Source organism: Eubalaena glacialis, chromosome 17 (genome assembly GCF_028564815.1).
Source record: "Eubalaena glacialis isolate mEubGla1 chromosome 17, mEubGla1.1.hap2.+ XY, whole genome shotgun sequence".
Taxonomy (NCBI): Eukaryota; Metazoa; Chordata; class Mammalia; order Artiodactyla; family Balaenidae; genus Eubalaena; species Eubalaena glacialis.
The window spans coordinates 56,223,551-56,246,268 of NC_083732.1; the positions used below are offsets into that span (position 1 = coordinate 56,223,551).

Here is a 22,718-nt window from a genome sequence, read left to right on the forward strand (position 1 = left end):
TCCAAAGAATTTCAATAGAGAAATACCAACTCATGCCTTCAGTTTCCCCTCTTTCATTAGCTCCATGGCATAAAGGTAAATTCTAGGATCCTACAACTAAGATTCAGAAACCTTCATTTTTTCCTTCTTTGCCTACAAGAAGGAGGAGCAGGGGGGAGGAGGAGGAGGAGAAGGAAAAAACAACACAAAAATCACAACAAGAAAATCCTTTTTTCAGGAACTCCCTTGAAATCCCACCACTGCCGGCATAGTTCCACTCCTAAGAATCTTAGTAACTTTTTGACTCCTCTCCCTGTAACATTTTTATTATAAGCTCCCTGAGGGCTGTGTCTACATCTTCTTAATGTAAACCTCTCTCCCTCTCAGCAGACCTAGAGCCAGTAAATATTGATTGGAGGGGGTGTGCCGTGTTCTTTTAGAAAAGAGAAAGCAAGCCGTCTTGTTACTAGAATTCCCCAGACAAGAGAAGTCTTTAGAGCGAGTTGCATATAAGGTGTAAAGCAACTCAGAGTATTGTAAACCACTTAAGAAAAGAATGCAGGCCTTGGGAGGAGGGGGAGTGGAGAATAAATAATTCCCAAATGTCTGCCTGCAGAGGGGTGAGCAGTCTCCTGGTGCGTGGATGGGAGGAGATGCCGTTGGAGTGGGTGGGGCGAGCACTCACTCTGCCCCGCAGCCCCGTGACGGCTGCACCTGCGCAGGATGAGGGTCGGTGACACGCCCGTCGGAGTCTAGCTGGGTGATGAACAGGACAGGCACAAACATGGGGTGCGGGGGAGGTTCTGACGCTGGTCTAGGCACCTAATAATGATGACGAAAGCTCGGCCTCTGTGCACTGCTGCCTAAGCGCATCTTGGAGACAGAGTTTTGGGTGAAGTAGAAAAGAATAGCTTTACTGCTTTGCCAGGCAAAGGGGGACATTGCAGGCTCAGGCCTCAAAAACCATGTGTCCCAACCTCGGAAGATTTGGTGAGGAGTTTTATAGCAATGATTTAGGGGCAGAGCTGCTGATAAGGATCAGGGTGTGTGCAGGGCCTGCACTCCTTTAATCTGGCCTCGGGTGGTCTCCCGATGAGCTTCTCTGGTTCCTTTGATCTGGCCTCAGGTGGTCTCCTCCCTTGTCTCTGCATCCCCTCCCTTCCCTGATTAGCAGCTGTTCAAACCTGCCCTTTGGAAGGTCATGGAGGCTGGAGTCTATTCCCTACAAACAAGAAACAGGGGACACAGAAAGGCTTCCATGTCCAGGAGCCCCACTGGGTCCTGCTCTGTTTCAATACGGGCCTAATAAATGTTATATTAATGATCTATTGTGCACATTTATAGAAATCATTAAAGAAAATGCCAAAGGTTCTGTGTTCTTGTGGAGACTACATCCTATTCTAAGGCAAATACTGTTAATACTTCCTTACCCCAACAGCTTGTTATGAAAAACTCTGTTGGCCCATAGAGCCACAATGGCCAGTCCCCAGTGAACCTCCATTGGCTGATGGCCCTGGCTGAGCCAACCTCTGCTTTTGCTGCACTGTTCCTTTTCCTAGAATATACTTCCTTCTCTCCTCTGCCAGGTGTGACTGTCTTCATCAATAGGGATTTAAATCCTTTTCTTTCAGCGAGCCTTTCCAAATTCAGACGCTTTCCTTTAAATCCCCTCAGCCACGGTACATTAATTTCAATTCACCAAGCCCATCGTGAAGGTCTGCCCTGTGTAAATCATTGTGCTGGTGTTGTTTGGGGCACAAGCTGTTAAGAAACTGTCCCTGCCCTCAAGGAAATTACAATCATAATGCAGTTGCAAATATTTTGTATAACAAATATAACATAGTTATTTTATCGTGTTAGATTATTGTATAGGCCGAGTTAAAATGTGGGCAAATATATTTCACAACTGGGCATTTAGATTTTTACAAACTCCCCTGACACGCTATGGATAGCTCCTGAGATAAATGCCGTCCTGACCCCTGAACACAAATAATGGTTTGCTGTAGTGTTGATTTTCATTCGTGAATTATTTCTCTCTTCTTCCTCCATCACCATAAACTTCTTTGTCTTCTCTTCCCAAGATGAATTCATTGAGCACTTCTTTGTGTTACTCACTGTACTGTTGAGGGACAGTGGCAGCCAAAACTGAGGGGTTTGGTTTGTGTTCTATAAACAGTAGGTGTTTAATAAATGATAGATCCACTGCCTTTATTTCTTTTTAACTTGTCCGCAGATATTCTCCAAAAAGAAGGAAAGGGAGAGAGTGGGTTTGACACAAAGAAATCTAATGAATCTACTGGTGCTTTCAGGGGGTTCGACGGTAGGTAAGTGAGAAAGAAGGCAAAAAAAGAGTAAAAGCAGGTATAGGGGAGGGCCACGAGAAGAGGATGAATCTGACCTTCCATATCATCTCAGGTAATCCTTTTGCCTCTTCCCTGCCAAGGAAGTATTGTTAATTGTTCCCACCTTACCAATGGGGAAACAGGCTCAGGAAGGTCAAGCATCTAGATCACCTGGTTCAAATCCAGCTTTGTGACTTTAAAGGCAGTGACAGGCCGACACTCTTTCCCCCACAAGATGCTGTCTCCTCTCCAGTGGGCAGGCAGAGGGGAGAGAAAACACTGAGAAAAGAGGGTCCCAGGTGTAGCTGGCAGATGCTGCCATTGGGACCTGCTGGATCTACAGGCGTCACTTGAGAGCCAGGCTCCGCTCATCCCCCATGTTTCTGCTTGTGTCCCTGCTGACTGCTCACATGTGCCAGGACCCAGGGCCACCATGCCCATTGAGCCCTCCCCAGGCCCGTGCTAATCCCTCACCCTGTGCCTGCTTTCACTCCGCCCTTCCGGTCTTGGCTTCCATGCTCCTCCAGCTGCCAAAAGAGCTGGCATTACCAAGCCTGGTGAGCTTTGCCACAGGAGAACAGTCAAGACTTCGGCAGTCTCTGGGCAGCACACTGTTTTATTATTTCATCATGACACTATTAGCAGTAATCCTAGCTAGCCCGTGCTGACCACACAGTATGGGCTTTGTAACCCTCACAGCATCCTTGTGCATTAGGAAGATACTATTATTCTCATCTTATAAATGAAGACGCTGACGCTTAGTAAGATCAATTAAACTGCATGATAAAAAGGAGCTCAACTTCATTAGCGCTCAAGAACATGCAAATTAAAACTCCGATAACTTTGACAAGAATCAAATTAGCAAAGTTAGTAAGTTGGACAATATCTCATGTTGGTGAGAATCTGGAGCAACAGAAACTCTTCCACTCTGTTATGGAGGGCATACCTTTCCACTTTGGAGAAGAATTTGCCAGTATCTAACTAAGGGGAAAATGCGCCCACCTTCGGACCCGTCAGTTCCACCCCCCTTCGCTCAAGGCATATACGTTAGGGAAGCACTCAGTGAACACAAGGAAATAGGTACAAAAACGCTTATAGCAGTGTTGTTTATGATAATGGAAATGACCTAAATGTCTATCAACAGGAACATGGGTAAATAGATTATGGTGTGGTCATACAAGGAAATACTGTATAGCAATAAAATGGATAACTAGAGCTAGACTTAGCAAAACAAATAACTCCCAAACATGTTGACTGCAAAAAAGCAGAAACCAAAGAATATGTAACAACAAACAAAGGAAAAACCAACACATACTATATAATGCTTTTATGAGATTTAACCACTACAAAACAATGCTTAGAGATATGTACACATATAGCAAATATATAAAAGATGTATTGTACATGGGAATAAAACATCAGATTCCAGACACTGGTTACCTTGGGGGAGGAAAGGGAAATGAATAGAGAAGCACACAGGGCTCTTCAGCTGTACTGGTAAAGTTTTCTTTCTTAAACAGGATAATAGGTATATAAGTGTGATTATGTTAATTTTTTTGCTTTTGGTATGTTTTGATAAATTCAGAATGTATTTTAATTTTAAGAATTGTTTAAGGCCTCACAACTAGGAAATGGAAGTTTAGATCCCACACTTTTTTGCTTCCCAGTACATCATACTGCCCATCAGAGGAAGGAGTGAATATTTAAAAAAAAAAAAAAAAGCTACTAATTCCATCTAGTCTTTGGACAGACCTTGAGAATGCAATTGTTTAGTGACAAAGCGACCCTTACTTTGTATACCAGAGGCAATCCTGAAAAACAAGGTATTAAATATTAATAGCTTGAAATCATGTTTTTCCATTGCCTTATGTCATTTATTTAGAACTATGTTTCTACAAACATTTTCATGACAAAGCCTAAGGAAAGCAACAAAGGGATCCCCACATTCATTTCAAATGATTTTGTTAATGTAGAATCCTAAGGCTATTTCATTCTCCCAAAGAGATCCATCAAATACTAGATAATGAATCAGTATTCTTCATTTAAAGCCCCTTTACACTAAAATACTCCACAAAATTTATCCTTATTTTGTTGAAAGTTCTCACTTAGTTCATCAGTATCAATTCAGGAACTTAGCAGGAACTCCTTCATGTCCTCTGATAATTACCCATTGATGCCCATCAATTGGTGCTCTGGTAGATGTTGGGGAAATAACAGTGGACCAGACAGCCCTGCCCTGTACGAGCTTTCAGTTTCCTGGGGGAGGCCAACAAGTAAAGCAGGTAGATATAGTACAGTGGGGTTTGGTGCTGTGACGGGGTACGTGGTCGCCTTGATATGGAGGAACAGAAAGTGGGACTTAACCCTATGGTGTTAGGTCTGGGGAAGCCTCTGAGTGAGGGTGATATTTAAGCTGAATTCTAAAGGATGAGTGAAAATTGGCTTCTAGATAAAAAAGCAATTTCATTCTTTCTTTTCAGAGGATTCAGTCATCTTATTGTTGAATTTTTTCATCAACCAAAGTGGAGGAGAAAAGTCGTATTTTAAGGTATCTCTTACCTGAGAAAAGAGCCTTGTGATTCTTCTGTAGATGTATTTCATCATCCTTTTTACTGTGTGTTCAAAACGAATCACAACTGAGTAAACTAGATTCCTACCATCCTTTGTCAAAAGTGTGACTACACCCCAGATCTAAGTGAGTAAGTCGGGGCAGATGTGTCTGCAGTGAGAACATAATTGCCCTGATTTTACTGCATGTTTTTAAAATCCCTCTTGGCCTAGTGACCCAGGAGAAGGAATATAAACTCAGCTTCTCTGCACACACAGAAGGATCAGAGCACAGACCCGGAAGCACAGGGGCCGGAAGGTATCACTGCAGCATCTTTCAGCCACGTTGACTCCACTTAATTCCCTCAAATCCTGCATTCATCAGTGTAATTGGATAATCTGCCTTGGAGTTATTCTAAGGTTGAGTATCCAGTTTGATTACATGGGGTTTGCTGAGGGACCTGATTTCCAGGAGTTGCGGGAGCAGATGTTTCTCAGGAAATTCTGAATCAAAACCAACCTCCCAGACTCCCAATCCCACTAGTTAAAAGAAGACACACATAACTCAGATAACAGGATATAAAATGAAGATCTAAATGTTTATTAATTATAATAAAGATCTAACTGTTTACGAATTACAATAGAATGTAAAATCACAGAGTTAGCTATTTTTAAACAAATGTAGCCATTAAAAAACTTTAAACAAGAAAGTGATTTTTAAAAATTCAAAGTGAGAAATCTGGTGCAAGCAAAGATGACATTTTAAAAGTATCATCAGTGAATTTTCACACAGACTTTCTATCACAATAATATTCATTTATATCTTCAATCTTACACAGCAACAAAGTCACAGTAAGAAAGACGGCAATTGCTTCTGAAAGGAAATCAAAGAAGCCTAGAGCGATTATTTTTTCAAAAGGATCTTGGGGAGTTGAAATAAGGCCTGCTTCTCCATGGGCTGACAACGTTAAACTGGGATGGGAACAGCAGCATCCTTTTCTCTGATTTTACCTTTGAACAGAATAAAAGGAACGCAGTGTAACATTCTCCCTCACAAAGAGATGCAGAACCCAAGCCTGACCCCCAAGAAATCCTATAATCAAAGTAAACATTAATCCCGCTCCTACAAATGCTGGTAATAGCATGTTACAGCATTCAATAAAATTTCTTCCTCTTGCTAATCTTCTTCTGGATTTTTAACACAACTTTCCTGGATTGGAAAAATAGTTCCAATAGTCAGGAAGTGACAACAAAGCTGGAACTGCTGGCTGTACAGCATTATTAAAAACTTAACAGCGTTCAATAATGAAAGCGAACACAGCTGGGAGTACACAGGGCCCCATTATACAAGTCTCAGGGTTTATGCAAGGAAGCATAGGTTATTATCATAATGTAAAAACCTGCAATACCTAACTGGGTTTGCATAAAACGAGGCCTTTGACAGACAGTGTCCCTAATTAGCACAAACGTCTCTCCCTGTCCGTCTTGTCAACCTCCTCTGTAATCTTTTGCTGACTGCTACGTGCTGAAACATCTGAAAATGTATCACACATTAAAAAGAAAAAACAAAGCCATAGAGGCTAGTGAAATTGCAAAACTGGCAAAACATGTAGATTTCATGAAGTCAGTGGAAATGATGTTAGAGAAATGTTGAAATCACAGGAAAACCATGGTGAAATAGGTACCTGGCAGAGCAGGACCAGAAAACAACTGGAAAAAAAAAAAAAAAAAAAAAAAAACAGAAAAAGAAAAAGAAAATTGACAAGGATGATGATAATACGTGCTTCAAAAAGAAAGATTTGAATGTCAAAAGACTAAGAGAAAACTGATGAAGCACTCAAATGTTTTTTAAATGACCATATTTATATTATTCTAAAACTGTGTGAAATAAGCTATCAAATAATTTTCCTGAAAAATTATACCCAAAGCAACATGATTCATTTTTCATTCCATTCTAAGTTCTAGAATATGGTTGCCTTTACAATACCTAGATTCATTTCTTCCAGATAAAGTCCTAATCGGTTTATAAATTTTGACTATAAACTTGCACTCTCAGTTTTAAGTAGTGCCAACCTTCCTCAATAACAGCCTCCCTCTGTGTTACCAGCCTCTTGCTCATATTTGATTCTCTAGGCCTCTGTGCAATGTTTGCTAACGCCTCAGAGAATAAACCTCCAGCTAGCCCAAGGCCTTCTTCAACCTGGAGGGCTCATCCAAGTGTTCTGTGTCAAGAGGTCTTTTATCAGCCTGCCCTTTGGCTGAACTGTCCTTGAGTCTTAGGTCACTTTGAAGTCTTTGACCTTGACCGTGGACTCTTTAAACACTAAGGAAGAAAGAGATATGCTAATTTCATATGCTGTCAGGGAGGAAAACTTTCTCTGCCCACTATCCCTTACTGACAGCACCTGGTTCAGGAGTGGGCCTGTTTCCTGGTCCCATGTGTGGAGTCTTCTTTTGTCCCTCTGGATTTCAGTGTGATGACTTCTCCCTTATAGGGTTCACGCTCCACGGGGGTAGGCGTGCAAGTCTGAAACAGAACATTTCATTTTTCTCTTGTGGCTTATTGACTTCTTGAATTCAAGGCTAAGTTCTGCTCCCTAAGTGAATTGCGAGACCAAAAATGAGCCTTGTGAATTTATCATGTGCCTCCCATGCCCTGCCCTTTCACAGAAATTCCCGGCGACCTCAGGTACCGGCATTGCCCCACTCTTTCACTGGGGTTGATCTGCATCAGACAAAGGCCCAGGGAACACTTTCTAACAATCATTCCTTCCACTGCAACTTTCACTGGGGCCTCTGCCATATCCTCACACATTCTGTTCTATAACCGCCTTACAGGCTTTTCCAACATTCTACCTTTTCTTGTAGTTTCAATTCTAGGTGTCTATATTCCCAGAGTGCTTTGCTGTACGTCTCCTAAGGCTTCCAGCTTTTTGTTTCAGATTCTAGCAATCTGTGTGTGTGTTTCCTCATTTTCCTGATAGTCCCTGCTTGTAACAAGCCTTCCACAGAATCTCCCGTCTGGAACTATACCTCTTTGGTGGCCAACTGTGTAGCAGAACCCTGGATTCAGCTAGAGTTAATTCAGTGCTTGAGCAGACTTTTGAAATCAGGACTTTCTAAACAAAGGGATTCATAAGAAGTAAGTAAATCCTACTGTTTGTCAATGTGGACACAAATTCACTGGCAAGTCAAGTAATTGTAAACCACAGTGATTAAGGGCATGGGCTCTGGAACCAGCTTGCCTGGGCATGTTACTTAAAACTGTGCTTCGGCTATAAACTGGGGATCGTAATAGCTCCTAATTTATAGGGGGGTTGTGAGGATTAAATATATGTAAAGCATTTAGAATAATGCCTAGCATATAAAAGCTCTTAAAAAATAAATACGTGTGTGTGTACGTTTGTGTACATCTGTCTTATTTTGACCACCCAAACTAATATATTGTAGTGATCAACTGTGTGGGCTTTGGAGAAAGGTAGGTCTAAGTTTGAATTCTAGCTTTGCCATTTACTGGCTGTAGGAAACTGGCAAGTTAATAAGCTCCTCTGAGCCTACTCACTCATCTGTGAAATGCAAGGAATAAAACCTACCTCACAGGCACATGAGACTTCCCAGATACAAAGCATTTCCTTCATTCATTCAGTAGATATTTACTGCGCACACACAAGCCCCAGATATTTTGCCAGGCACAGAGGATAAAGCAGAGAACAAGACAGAGACCGTGTCCCTACAGTGGAATTTGAAGCACACTGATCACTTAGTGACTGGGAAGACCCCTGCCCTCTGTGCACAAGTCCAAGCCTCTGTCCACTTTCTGTGTCTGGTTGGATGCTTTGCTGGACTTGCATCTTGGCTCACTATCGACTCAGTCCTTTCCTTCACTCTGGATCCCGCCATCACCTTGAACATCGACACGGGGTAATGAAGCACCAACTTCCCATGGCTGCCACCCAGCCCCTGGACATTGTAGTTACCTGGAGCCAACCCACACCTGAAACTTTAAATTAATTTAATACCCCACTCTCTGACCACATCCCCCGTTTCAGGTCTTTAGTCTCCATGTTTTTTCTTCTCCTGGTTTATTTTTCAAGCCCAACTATAAGTATGTACTTTAACCTAAGGTGACCATATAATTTATCATCCAAACTGGGACACTTCTGAGAGTGTAAAGGGTACTAAACATAATTAACAGGTAAAATTCAGGACCATCCAAGCAAACCAGGATTTGTTTCCACTTTCCTTCAACCCTTCTCTTGCAGACAATGTAAAGAGTCTTGCTTTTCTCTCTTTTCCTGTTGGTATTTGCACTCGGCAAAACCCGTGGCATATTTCAGTTCAAGCATCAGCCTCTTCTGCAGCCCCTGGAGAAAGTGACACCAGTGGGCAGATATTTGTGCCACCTGCCTTTGTGCTGCGTGTCCCTCATCAGCACCCCCATCTCCCTGTTCCAACAGTTCCTTCGAAACCTTTCTGTTTGTGGCTTTCATCTGTACTTTTTTGTCTCTCCTGGACTCCTTCTTGGGGACTGATGACCAACACCAGTGATTTAAGCGGGACCGTCAAGCCCGGGCCCCCCCCTCCTCATTCAGGGGGTGGGCTTGCTCCACAAGCCGGCAGGTCCCTCGGAGGATCCCTTCCCTGAACCCAACTGCAGGCTCAGGGGTGACTCAAACCAGGTGAATCGGCATCCTTCCGAGCATCTTTCTGCCAGGGCCATGCCTTCAACCATCATGGCATGCCCACCCTCTTTTTTTACCTAAATATCTCCAATGGATCTTTGGTAACTCAGCCCAGGTAATCATTAGCCCAGGAAGCTTTAGACCTCTCTGCCACATCCAGTATCGTGCTTACCATTTTCTGTAATTATCTGTCTCCTCCAGCAGACTCCGGGTTGGTCTATTGCTCTGTTTCTCCAAAACAAGTACTCAGTAAATACTTGATAAATTCCTATTAAGGGTGGAAGGATGTTGGTGGGAAGGAGATCCCTAGCTGAGCTCCTCTCCTCTTTGTGTCAGTTATCCTGGCCAGAGCTGACTCAGTTTCCCTCATCCTCTTTTGTTCTGCTTCAGCACAGATCTGCTCCCCAGGTTGCACCTGCCCTTTGCACTTGTCTAAGAATCCCTTTCCGGCTGCTCAGTCACTGTACTAGCAATGCCACGAGGCCCCTCTTAGCCTGGCTGGTCACTCTGGTCACACTGACCGTCAAATGTCTCTGACCTGACTGGCCAGGTCTCACGTGCACACAGCCTTCCTCTTCATCTGCTGCTGAGGCTCGGGACGGGCAGGGACCGACTTCCCGCCAGGATGGCTGTGGGCTGTTACCCACTCCTGCCCACACCGCCACCTCAGACACAGACTGACCCTCTCTGGGGAGGCTTTTGCTGCCCCGCACTTCACAGTCTTCCCCTTTATAGACAAGTTGACGGGAATCAAAGACAATTTAAGTTCTGGTCTCAAGCCTTGCAGTACTTTCAACCTTTTAATCTTTTCTTATCCTTAGATGTGGTTACATAAGCTCTTTAATGCTAGACCCAGGTCTTGTCCATCTTTGTACTGTCTATTGCTCGTGGCATTGTACTCTATATACATTTTAGAACCTCAATAGATGTTCATTGTGACGAAATGGAAAGGTGACGGCACTCGTTCTGCAGAATGTCAAGCCTTCCCTGCATTATTCCAGAGTTTGGCTGCACTTGTTTTCTAAGCAGACTTACCCTGCAGCTCTCAGGAAAAGTAGTCACGTGGCTTCTCTCTAGTGGCAAATGGCAAACTCCATCTCCAGTGTGACGTGCCCAGCCCTGACACGGGCATCAGCATCTGGTGCAACCAGTGCATAATGCTCAGAGCTTATCCTAGTGGTTGGGTCCAAAGTGGGCTTCTTTCCCAGGTATCCAGGATGAGTACAGTGATGACAGGGACACCATCCTGAGTTTCCCAACTAAATGCATACCTATTTCTTTTTTTTTTTTTTTTACTTATTTATTTATTTTTGGCTATGTTGGGTCTTCGCTGCTGTACGTGGGCTTTCTCTAGTTGCGGCGAGCGGGGGCTGCTCTTCGTTTTGGTGCGCGGGCTTCTCATTGCAGTGGCTTCTCTTGTTGAGGAACACGGGCTCTAGGTGCGCGGGCTTTATAGTTGTGGCATGCAGGCTCAGTAGTTGTGGCTCGTGGGCTCTAGAGCACAGGCTCAGCAGTTGTGGTGCACGGGCTTAGTTGCTCCACGGCATGTGGGATCTTCCCAGACCAGGGCTCAAACCCGTGTCCCCTGCATTGGCAGGCGGATTCCTAACCACTGCGCCACCAGGGAAGTCCCTGCATACCTACTTCTTCGAGGACATTAATGCAGCATAAAGCTCACAGAAAGACCAGGATGAAGTATCAGAGGGTTCTGGGTTGAACAAAGTAAGCAGGTCTCTTCTCTTCTTCGTGTTCTCCTACTTTTCTTCTGATCTCACTGGTCAGCTTTCTCAGGCTCCTTTGCTGGCTCCTCCCCTCCACCTCTCCTCAGCCTCTGAAGGTTGGCAGCCCCAGAGCTCTTTCTCAAGTCCCCTTTCTTCTCTGTCTACAGTCTCTCTGGTGGCCTCAGACTTGTGTTTTTAAATAAATGTAGATGCCAGGATTCCTAAATTTTACGTCCAGCCCCAATGCCTCCCAATTTCCGGACTTCTTTATCCAAGTGGCTAACTGACCTCTTCACCGGGAGGTGTAATTAGCATCTCAAACAGAACTAGAACTTAAGCACCACAAACTATAGTTGAAAGAGAAGTAGGATTAAAGCTCTTTGAGCCCAGGGACTGCTGTCTTAGTTACACCTGTATCCCCAGCACCTGGAATATGGAATTGTATCTGGTGCTTAACAAACATTTGTTAAATGAAAGATTTCTTGACTGTAGGACTTTTTAGGACTTTTTAGATGATATTGGGCAATAGAATCCCCTGAGGGTAGCATTATCTAAAATCACTTGAAAGCTTTCTTAAGGAGCACCTAAAAGAGACTAGGATCCTGAGCGCACACCTTCGGAAGACTGATCTGGGTGGGGACATCTTTTTCCCCCAGTACAGGCTGGCCAAAATTAGATGATCACACCCCGCCAGCAGTTCTCCCCATTTTGATGGGTTCACAATCAAATAGAAAGGTTTGAGGGTAAAACACTGTGAGAGGCTATCCTAAGTAATACAGGAAACATGGATGGCACCTCACCCAGCAGGGTGCTGGTGGTTTACTTAGGTAGATGGGAGTTCAATTTGAGTTCTTAGTATTTAATGATGATTGTCACTGTGATGAGTTCATAGACAAAAATGAGAATTATATCGCAATATGAAGTGTTATGAATAAATATTAATTGCAATCACTATACCCGCATGATTGCAGAAATGATTTTGGTTAGCTGATCAGGGAAAAGAGGAAGCTTAAAATTGATAGAAAATTTACCTGTATTGTCTGCAGAGAGTAAAATGCTAGGATGCTAGATTTTTCTGAGATTTTTAAGACCATAGACAAGAATCCTGAACCCCAAGAAGTTACTAATACAATGTTGATCATGGAGGCTAAGATACTAAAATAGTGATAAAGACAACAGAACTTCTAAATACCAAACAGCAGACACTGACCTAACACCAAACAGTCCAAATGAGCAGCGACTCCCTGAGAATGAAATCCATGCCTGGCTGGTGAATTTGGAGGTAGGTATTCAGTACCTGGTGAACTTCAAGGTTCTTAGAGGTCCTCACAGGACTGAGCTCTCCAGGGGACTACGAATCACTAGATTCAACAGAGGTGATCTATAACAATGAAAATTTGCATTTTGATAATGTTTTACAATCCACCAAATGTTTCCATTTAATCCTCAAAATACCCCGTGAGCTATTTCTCAAGAACAATGTGAGCACATAATTGGTCATCAATAGGTATTTACTGGATGAACATTGAATGGTTAGATAAAACATGAAAAGAGAGTACTTACAAAGTCCCTGTATACAGTGATGTACTGGTAAATGTTGACAACCCACCTTCCCCTTTTCTCATCACTCCTAAAGCCCTGATTTATAGCACTTGCCTATTTCTGTTGTGTAAATGCTCTCACCATGGCTGATTTCAAGCTACCGAACTGACATCACTGAATGAGGAGTCGGGAAGGGATACATACAAGTGTCTCTCATAAGCCAAAATGAGCTGGCTCCAACATATGTATCGCCTTTTACAATTACTAGCAATCAATCCGAGGAAATTAGAATTACATGGCAGCTGATGATATGAAATTATTTTCCCTGAGCTACCACACTGAGAAAGACATTGATAAACTGTTATTTCGGAAATGGAGAACGCCCGTTTCAAGGACTAGATCAGCCATCCATTTAATTTTATCTTATCTAAAAGGCAAATTATGCTTATGGTTGCAAAGGCACAAGCCAGTTTAAAAGCTTTGGCAGCAGTATTCTGAAACCATGCATTACTCCATGAAGTTATCCCTGCTTCTCTAGAAAATGCAATGTGACCCTAATTTTCCAAAATAGATTGGGTTGCTTATTACTGAAAAAAGAGAAAAAGGGATGACTTGAAGAATGTCTGTGCTTCCAAATTTTGGTAAAAATTATAATACTCTAAACACACAAAAATTCTAGGAATAATAAACCATTTGAGTTTAAAAAGTTTTTGTTTTTGTTTTTTTTTGGTAAAGAATGAATAGTATGTAAGTTGATTTTCTTCTTTCAAAATGTACTTGAACACCCAAGTTGCTGTTACCGTGGCCCTCCATGTGCACAGCTGGTTGAATACATGGATAGAGAGGGCCAACAGTATAAGGGACTTGAGCAGCTGTGGGTTTTGGTATCTGCAGATACTGAGCACCAAACCCTATGGATACCGAGGGACCATGTCCTTTTTTTCCTTCCTCTTTTATTTTTCTTTCCTGAATCCCCCAACCCTCTTCCTTAAGTGACTTTTTATATTGAATTGAAATATGTATTTTATTATGTAACATTTATCAAATAAATTTTGAGGTTTCATCTTCTGATTTAAATTTTTTCCCTTAAGGATCCCCTGTTTAAATATTAAAATAAAGTAACAATTCCCTGAAGCTGTCAAATTGCATTACAATGTCATTTCTGTCCTTTGAAATTCCTCACAATATCCGTTAACAGTGATAGCTGCACAGCATGATGCCAAGTTTCACTAAGTAATAAAATCATGGATAAGAATCAAGTTCACAGACAACCCCACTGTTTGGGACGAGGCATGAGGCAATCTTCTGTGTAAATTTATTTCAAGTCCTTTCTATGACCTCTGAAACTATAGTCTTTGCTCCTTCCATTTGCAATTTGTTTATTTATCAAACGCCTACTACATAGGAAGTACTGGGAATAAGAAAGTAAGTTCCTCAAAGAACTAACATTCTAGCCAGGAGACCAGCTGAGTTCTGGGACTGACAAACACTGGCGTGTCTCTACAATCTGTGCTTTGGAGTCCAGAGTGGTAAGTGATTAATTTTCTTGGGAAGGATAACAGGATAGCAGGAGAAATGGTATGGGCCTTTCCTGCTTGCCTTCAAACTCTTATCCTCACTTACAAAGAAATCTGAATATTTCCAATGAAAACCAAAGTAAGAGCTCTAATTACCTCATGTGAATTTAAAATCTAGGATTCCTAACAACTCTTTGTCTTAACTTTAGCGTAATATTTTTCTTCTATAAAATTATCTTCGCCTAATGGAGAGAAAAAAGGTCTGAAACATCTCCACACAGTCCCCAAACCTCATTTTATTCATTTTATTTGATACTTTTTCCACATCAACACTTTTTAAAATAATGCATTCCCCATGATTTGAGTTTCACAATCATTTTCTTCTCTTTTCTTGCTCTACAGAGGTCTCATGTACAGCGGGAATCAGAAAGGCCTTATCACACACCCTGGCTCTTACGTTTACTTACCACTCAGCCCAGGGAAAGTTACTTAATCTTGCTGAGAGTCATTTTTCTATTCTGTAAAATGGGGATGATAATATCTCCCACATGGCTTGTTGTGCAGGTTAGGTAAAATAATAAATATAAATTACACCAAATACAGTGCCTGGCAGGTAGTAAGTGCTCAGAACAATATATTATAATACAACTATTACTTATTGCTATTGTAAAAACAAGAATGCACTAGAATACCTAAAAAGTTGGTATCAGAAGAAAATATTGAGAAACTAAAATAACTCACAAAATTGATAGTGAACTCCTAAAAAATGATGTTGGCATTAATTTTGCCAATAAAATACCCAACAACAATTTGAAAAGGAGAACTGATGAAGCCAGTCATTCGGTGATCTCGGCATATTTTCCCTACAAGAGGAAGACTTAGGCAAAGTCAGTCCTTTAAATACAGTCTATCAGGGGTTCCCAGATAGTCTAGTGTCCCTGCTGGTGGGCAACTGGTACTGACAGCCAGGAGCAGGCTGGTCCTGGATCCACTTCAAGCGTCACATGATTCATCACCCAGTTCTGTCGGTACTATCTAAGTCAACGCTTATCTGTTCATCCCTTGGATTACTACTACAAGTGTCATGAATGAACTAGCTGCCATCAAGGCCTCTCATTTAGATTTTTTCCCCAAACCTAGTTCAGAATAATTTATCTCCCATTAACTCATTTAACTCAATCTTTATGGTTTACGTTATATGGTTTATTGCTTAAGTATATAGCTTTTGTAGTCAGATAACCGGAGTTTATGTTTTGGTCCTGCCATATACTAGCTATGTGACATGGCCAAGTTTTTTAATTTCCTGAAGCTTCAGTTTCCTAATATTTAAAGTGGGGAAAATAATACTTCCTCGCTCACAGGGTTGTTACAGTGACAGAGCCCCTAGCATTGTGCCTTGCCTTCAGTAAAAGCTCAGTAAGTGTTAGTATTGCTGTTATTTACCATGTGATGTTTAGAAATACATGGAAACCTTATAGTCTCTACCTACCTGTCACCTGTCAGTGTCAATATTTACAAATTAACTCCCAGCAAAATAAATTGCAACCTTAAATATTTTGACTGAAATACAGTATATAAAGAATTGTAGCATCCTGAGAATTTAAAGCATTCTAGAGCACTTGTTTACTTAATCAAAGCTTTAGGAAGTGGTTAAAAAAAAAAAAAGGATGAACCTTATCTAACAAACTCTGAGAATCCACAAGCAAAAAATTTTCACAAGACATTAGAGGAGAAATCAAAGAGACTACAAGACCCAAACGAAATGAATCGGAAAACAGCCAGAGAACTTTGGAAAAAGAGTAGTATATTTTAAAATGGAAAGAAGACACAGAAGCCTTAGAACTAACCCAAGGGTTACAAATTCTAATGGCTACACGGCCAAGTTGGGAACATTAATGAGTGAAGCCTGCAGGTGAAAATCAGAAAGGCTGCCTCTGTGGCGCTTGGCCATCCAGCTCCGGCCTGTTCTTACCATGTGGGATTGAGGGCACACGGTGCCCCACCTCACTCCAAACCCAGCAATTTAGACGGTTTTAGTCTGAAAATTCTGATATATTACTGTATGCAGTGAAGTGAATTTTTAAAACTGTTTAAAACACTGCATGAGCTAAACAAACACTGGAAAATCCAAGACATATTAAAAGAACAAACACCTCTTTTTTAACAACTGGATTATAACAAAGACTTGGAGGCCTTTATTATAAATTCGGTCATCAAAGGGGGAAAGCAAAGAGACTGAACTGATGTTTATTGACCTCCTACTAGTGCCTTACATTTTAAAATCTCATTTGACTCTTGCAATCTGTTGGGGAGAAAACACTGTTGTCATTTTCCAGATGAGGAAACAGACCAAGGATGATAGAGAAACTTGCTCTTGGCCACACAGCTAGGAAAAGGGAAGCCAAGGTAGAATTCGTATTTACCTTGACCTCAAACTCTGCCATTGCTCTGGTGGTCATTAGAATACACCTTGCAGACCTTCAACGACAGGGAGCTTGATGTTTCAAGGGACAGTTGTTGAGTTTGAACTCCATCTTTTTGTTCGTCGGAGGACATGCCTCCCACTGCTGTTCTCAGCCAATGACAGCACGCCACGTGGCTGGATGCAGGAGATGGCTCAAGGGCTGCTTGTAGGCCTTGCTCAACCTTTCTTGGTCTGTATAGTAGTCTAGGATGTTTCCACCACTTGTTTTTCTCCCTCTCTCCTTCACTGGGGCCAGGCTTGAATTGCAGGCTGAGGGCTCTCCCAGCCTTTCCCGGGCTCCCACCCATTTTCTCTCCCAGGTGTTTAAAAAAGTCACACCTTTATCCATCTGCGTGGCTGCTTCTCAGAGGATCCTGACTAACAGCAATTGTCAAAAGGCCCACAGGGGCCCTACACTTGCCTGGGAAACCTGACTTGGTCCATTAGGAAACCCTGGATAGACACCAATCTTCAAAAGAAACTGCATCCATCCAATAATGACTTTTTTCTTTGAAAGCTGTATTTGTTCATAACCTCTTCTAACACCCCGTGAATATGTTAACCAATTGTATGTGACAACGCCATCACCAGCATCCAGGAGCAAGTGACAATCCAGCCCGTGATAACAGCCCACTTAGCCCCAACTCACCTGGTCCTGCTGCTTGATCCGTTTGTAAATATATTCAGCAAATGGTTTACGAGGAATAAACTTCCCGTCTCCTGCTGTGACATTGAAAACTCCAGCTTCATACACCACTTTGCCTCTTGAAATAGTCACCAGGGGCACCCCATGGCACACCATGCCCTCGAAGATGTTGAAGTTAACAGCCTGATGATGAGTTTTTGCCGAAATGGTCCTGACGTAAAAACAAAGATGTTCCCGATCATTACCAGCTCATTTGACAAATATGAAATATTAAAAGAATGACTTAGAAGAAAATTTAGCAACTCTATTAAGCCATAGCTTTATCACTGGAACAAGTGACTTTAAGAATAGAACATAGCATTAACATTTTATTGCAAAGTAATTACATTTTCTGAGAGAAAAACCCAGTAGATCACTCTTTACGGTGATTAATGAGGATGGAGTGAGTGGAAGAAGGGCATTGTCTCTTGTTTATAATTTTAAGTTATTTTTATGTATATGTTTAAAGAACAAAATATTAATTATAAAATATTTCAAACATAGATGAGTATGATGAACACACTGACTCAATACCCCACTCTACAGAATTTTAACTTTTTGCAGACACAGTCGAGGTTTCCTCAATACCTCCCTGTCCCTCAAATTCCATCCCTGTCCCTCCCTTCCCAGAGGCAATCGTTAATTGGTAGTTATCATATATGGCCTTTATTATGTTGAGGTAGGTTCCCTCTATGCCCACTCTCTGGAGAGTTTTTTTTATCATAAATAGGTATTGAATTTTGTCGAAAGCTTTTTCTGCATCTATTGAGATGATCATATGGTTTTTCTCCTTCAATTTGTTAATATGGTGTATCACATTGATTGATTTGCGTATATTGAAGAATCCTTGCATCCCTGGGATAAATCCCACTTGATCATGGTGTATGATCCTTTTAATGTGTTGTTGGATTCTGTGTGCTAGTATTTTGTTGAGGATTTTTGCATCTATATTCATCGGTGATATTGGTCTGTAATTTTCTTTTTTTGCAGTATCTTTGTCTGGTTTTGGTATCAGGGTGATGGTGGTCTTGTAGAATGAGTTTGGGAGTGTTCCTTCCTCTGAAATTTTTTGGAAGAGTTTGAGAAGGATGGGTGTTAGCTCTTCTCTAAATGCTTGATAGAATTCACCTGCGAAGTCATCTGGTCCTGGACTTTTGTTTGTTGGAAGATTTTTAATCACAGTTTCAATTTCATTACTTGTGATTGGTCTGTTCATATTTTCTATTTCTTCCTGGTTCAGTCTTGGAAGGTTATACCTTTTTAAGAATTTGTCCATTTCTTCCAGGTTGTCCATTTTATTGGCATAGAGTTGCTTGTAGTAGTCTCTTATGATGCTTATCCCACTACCAGGCATATACCCAGAGAAAACCATAATTCCAAAAGACACATGCATCCCAATGTTCACTGCAGCACTATTTACAATAGCCAGGTCATGGAAGCAACCTAAATGCCCACTGACAGACGATAAAGAAGATGTGGTACATATATACAATGGAATATTACTCAGCCATAAAAAAGAACGAAATTGGGTCATTTGTAGAGACGTGGATGGACTTAGAGACTGTTATACAGAGTGAAGTAAGTCAGAAAGAGAAAAACAAATATCATATATTAACACATATATGTGGAATCTAGAAAAATGGTACAGATGAACCGGTTTGCAAGGCAGAAATAGAGACACAGATGCAGAGGACAAATGTATAGACACCAAGGGGAGAAAGCGGGGGTGGGAGGGGTGGTGGTGGTGGGATGAATTGGGAGATTGACATATATACACTAATATGTATAAAATAGATAACTAATAAGAAACTGCTGTATAAAAAAATAAATAAAACTTTAAAAAATTCAACATAGAAAAAATTATACTTTGAAAAGGAAAATTATATCTTGAATTTCTTTCCCTTGTCTGTGGCAAAACTGGAAATTTGAGGACAATAAAAATAACAAAATATGTTGACTATAATCTCAGCATATTTTGTCATGCATTTGCATATGCATCAGCATTCTCAGTAGTTTATTAATACTTTTCAATCTTACACAATATGACTAATGACTTCTAAGCTGGATATTTGGAAATACTGGGTGTTCGCCTTTCCCTAAATCACATTAAATGGAAAAGGAAACAGAAAATCTGGCAGCAGTGGATCATACAAGCATAATCTGAAGTTTCTACAAGTGCCTGCTCTCAGGAATGGATTAAAGAAAAGTGCTTTGCTAAAAATCCCAAGGCTAGGTCAAAGGAATAGCCGCTAAAAGCTCCCCTGCAACCCTAATCTGGAGGGGCGGAGCTGGGAGACTGACAGTGCCACCTCCAGTGGAAATGAACGACACGACGCTGACCTGGTCCTGGGTTCCAGACTCCTGTACCCAATTATCTGTTTGGTTTCCACTCTTTAACACATCCAAACAGAATTCTTGATTTTCCATGATGACTCCAGCCCACACACTCGAGTTTGCTCCTCCCTTGAGTTTCTCAACTCAGTAAATGACACCCCCAGCCACCTTTCCTCACTCCTCAAACCATCATCAAGCCTGTTGGTTCTACCTCCAAAAAAAAAAAAAAATCCCAAACCTGCCCATTTCTCTCCCCCTCCATCGCTCCCACCGAGACCACGCCACCATCATCTCTCATCTGGACAACCACCAACACCTCTTACTGGCCTCCATGTTTCCACTCTTACCCTCCTACACTCCTCACCACCCCCCCACAAAGCTGCTCAAATGATATTTTAAAAATGAACATCAGATCAGGTCACTTTTCTGCTTGAAACCCTCCAGTCTGTTCCCCAAGAGACAAATAACTGTAAAAAAGCCCAGATAATAATAATCATGAAAAAGAATCTGCTCCCAATGAGAAATATCAGCATGGAAAAGAAAAAGAAGATCTTCCTGTATGTCAGGTGGATACTTTATGACATTCTAGTTCATCTTTATAACACCTCTTCAAGGTAGAGAGTATTTTCTACACTTGACAAGTAAATAAATTGAGATTTAGAGAGGTTAAATAACTTGTCAAAGGACCCATGACTACTTTGATGAAACAGGAATCTTTTCATATTTTTTAAGTTAACATACAATAAAATTTACATTTTTAGTGTTAGTTCTATGAATGGTGACACCTGGATAGATTTGTTATCCTCACAACATTCAGGACACAAACAGTTCCATCGTCCCCCAAAACTCATACTATCCCTGTGTAGTCACAACCTCCCCCCACGCATAACTCCTGGAAATCCTTGATCTGTTCTCTATCTCTAGAGCTGTCTCTTTTCAAGAATGTCATGTAAATGGAATCACAGAGTATGTAACCTTTTGAAGCTGACTTCTTTCATTTGGCATAACTATTTTGAGATTTATCCAAGTTGTTGTGTGTATCAATAGGTCATTCCTTTTTAATTGCTGAGTAGTATTCCAATGTATGAATACACCACAGAGTGTTTATCCATTCACCTACTGAAGGACATTTGGGTTGTTTCCAGTTTTTGATGATTATGAATACAGATATTATAAAGATTCATGTATATGTTTTGTGTGAACGCTTTTCTTAGTGTAAATTCCCATGAGTGGCATCACTGGGTCCTATGGCCAGTGTATGCTGCACAAAAAGAGCTTTCAGTATCCTTAGGAACCAACTTACTGGTACAGAGAAACATTTAAAAGGTTAACAAATAGGAGGCAGGTACAAATACAACAACAATAATTTCAAACACTAAGGAGGAGGGAAGAGTACTGATCAAATAGTAAGTAATGTCATTAAAGTAGGAAAATGAATAAAATAGTTAAAGGGTTACTAGGTATAGAATGAGTTATGATAAGTTATGAGTTGGTGATGAAAGATACAAACTTAAAGAAAATAAATCTAGGAAACAACATAGAGGAGATTTAGACCTTCAGGCTAGAGTGTCGTTTTATGACCATCACAATCTCTCTGCGATACTTCCATAGTATGGGCTACTGCTTTCCTGCATATCACAGTTACACTGATGGCAGAAGCTCTTGGGCTTATACTGTACAATGTTATATAAGCATGTCTGGACAGATGTATTAGTAAGGCTGCTATACAGAGAAAGTAAAATGCATAATAATTCATGCTGAAATGGTTATTTACATACAAGAATGGGAGGCAAAAAAGGGAAAACCTTAAGACATAAAACTTTATTTTTCCAAGCAGGAAGTTAAGAGTTACAGATGCTGTTAGGAAAATAATCTAACAGAAGAAATAAGTTCTATACACAAAAATTGCCATTACGATATCTAAACTATTGAAAAACTGAAGCATAACAATTTCCCAGTGATTACTCAATGGAACATTGGGCTTCTGTGAAAGACTAGAAATAAGAATACACTAGGGAAGCAAAGAAAATGATAATTATATAATTTAAATGGAAAAAAAGTTACAGAAAGCATGGGAAAATACATATGCATGTGGACAAATGCAAAAGGAAATATACAAATTAAAGTGCTTGTGTGGCCTAGGAAAAAACAAATAAATATGAAAGCAAAATATCTGTGACAACAAAATATCAAATCAGATTTCTCTGCCGCAGCCAAAACAAAGGTCATTTTTTTGACTTTCTCAGCGTTGGGGTTAGCAAGAGGAAGAAGGCAATTGGGCAACATCTAAGTGATTCTCTATAATAAGGCATTATGTCAATGAGGTCAAATTAACACAAAATGTAAATTCTCAGCATTATCACCAGCAGCAAAAAGAATGTGCTTCCACTTTCACATTGGAAGGTGTCTGACAGGGTGTCATTCCTCACCCAACTTTTTCCTTCCAGCCAGAGCTGCAAGTCTCCAGTTCTTTAGGAACTTCCACACTTCTGAGTCTTCCTTTTCCCTGGGTGCCCTTCTCACTGCTCAGATATGCCCCCTCCCTGCCCCAAGACTCTGCTCAAAAATCCTGGTCCCAAGTCAATCATATCTCAATAAAGCTGGAAAAGAAAAGAAGAGAAGAAAACAGAAGAGAAAAGAAAGGAAATGAAACAGAAACAGAAGGGAAGGGAAGGGAAGGGAAGGGCCAGCTTCTGGTTCCTAGAAGCTGACCGTGACAACCCACGGCAAAACCTTGCATTTTCCTCTGTGTTGTAGCATTATCTGAACCAATTGTAATGATCTCTTGATAATTACAGTGTTTTGGAAATAACAGAACACTGACTTACATGCAATGTAAACATCCAATCCTAAAGTTCTGTTGTGTACTTAGCATTTCTGGTGAACTGTACAAGCTCATTAGTAA

General features: G+C 41.1%; 1 protein-coding gene across 3 annotated transcripts in view; it reads right to left on the reverse strand.

The window, feature by feature from the left end:
- Positions 1-5,535: 5,535 nt before the first annotated feature.
- Positions 5,536-22,718, reverse strand: part of DPYS (dihydropyrimidinase) — a 79,358-nt gene continuing 62,175 nt past the window's right edge. The window contains exons 8-10 of one of the 3 annotated variants that reach the window (XM_061172202.1): positions 17,444-17,651; positions 7,274-7,395; positions 5,792-5,879 (exon numbers count right to left, since the gene is read on the reverse strand). In XM_061172202.1, coding sequence (XP_061028185.1) covers positions 7,279-7,395; positions 17,444-17,651 — 325 coding nt within the window. In that variant the 3' untranslated portion in view covers positions 5,792-5,879; positions 7,274-7,278. Of the gene's footprint in view, positions 5,880-7,271; positions 7,396-17,443; positions 17,652-22,718 lie in introns of those variants that run through there. The other 2 variants (XM_061172204.1, XM_061172203.1) reach the window with 2 other exon arrangements.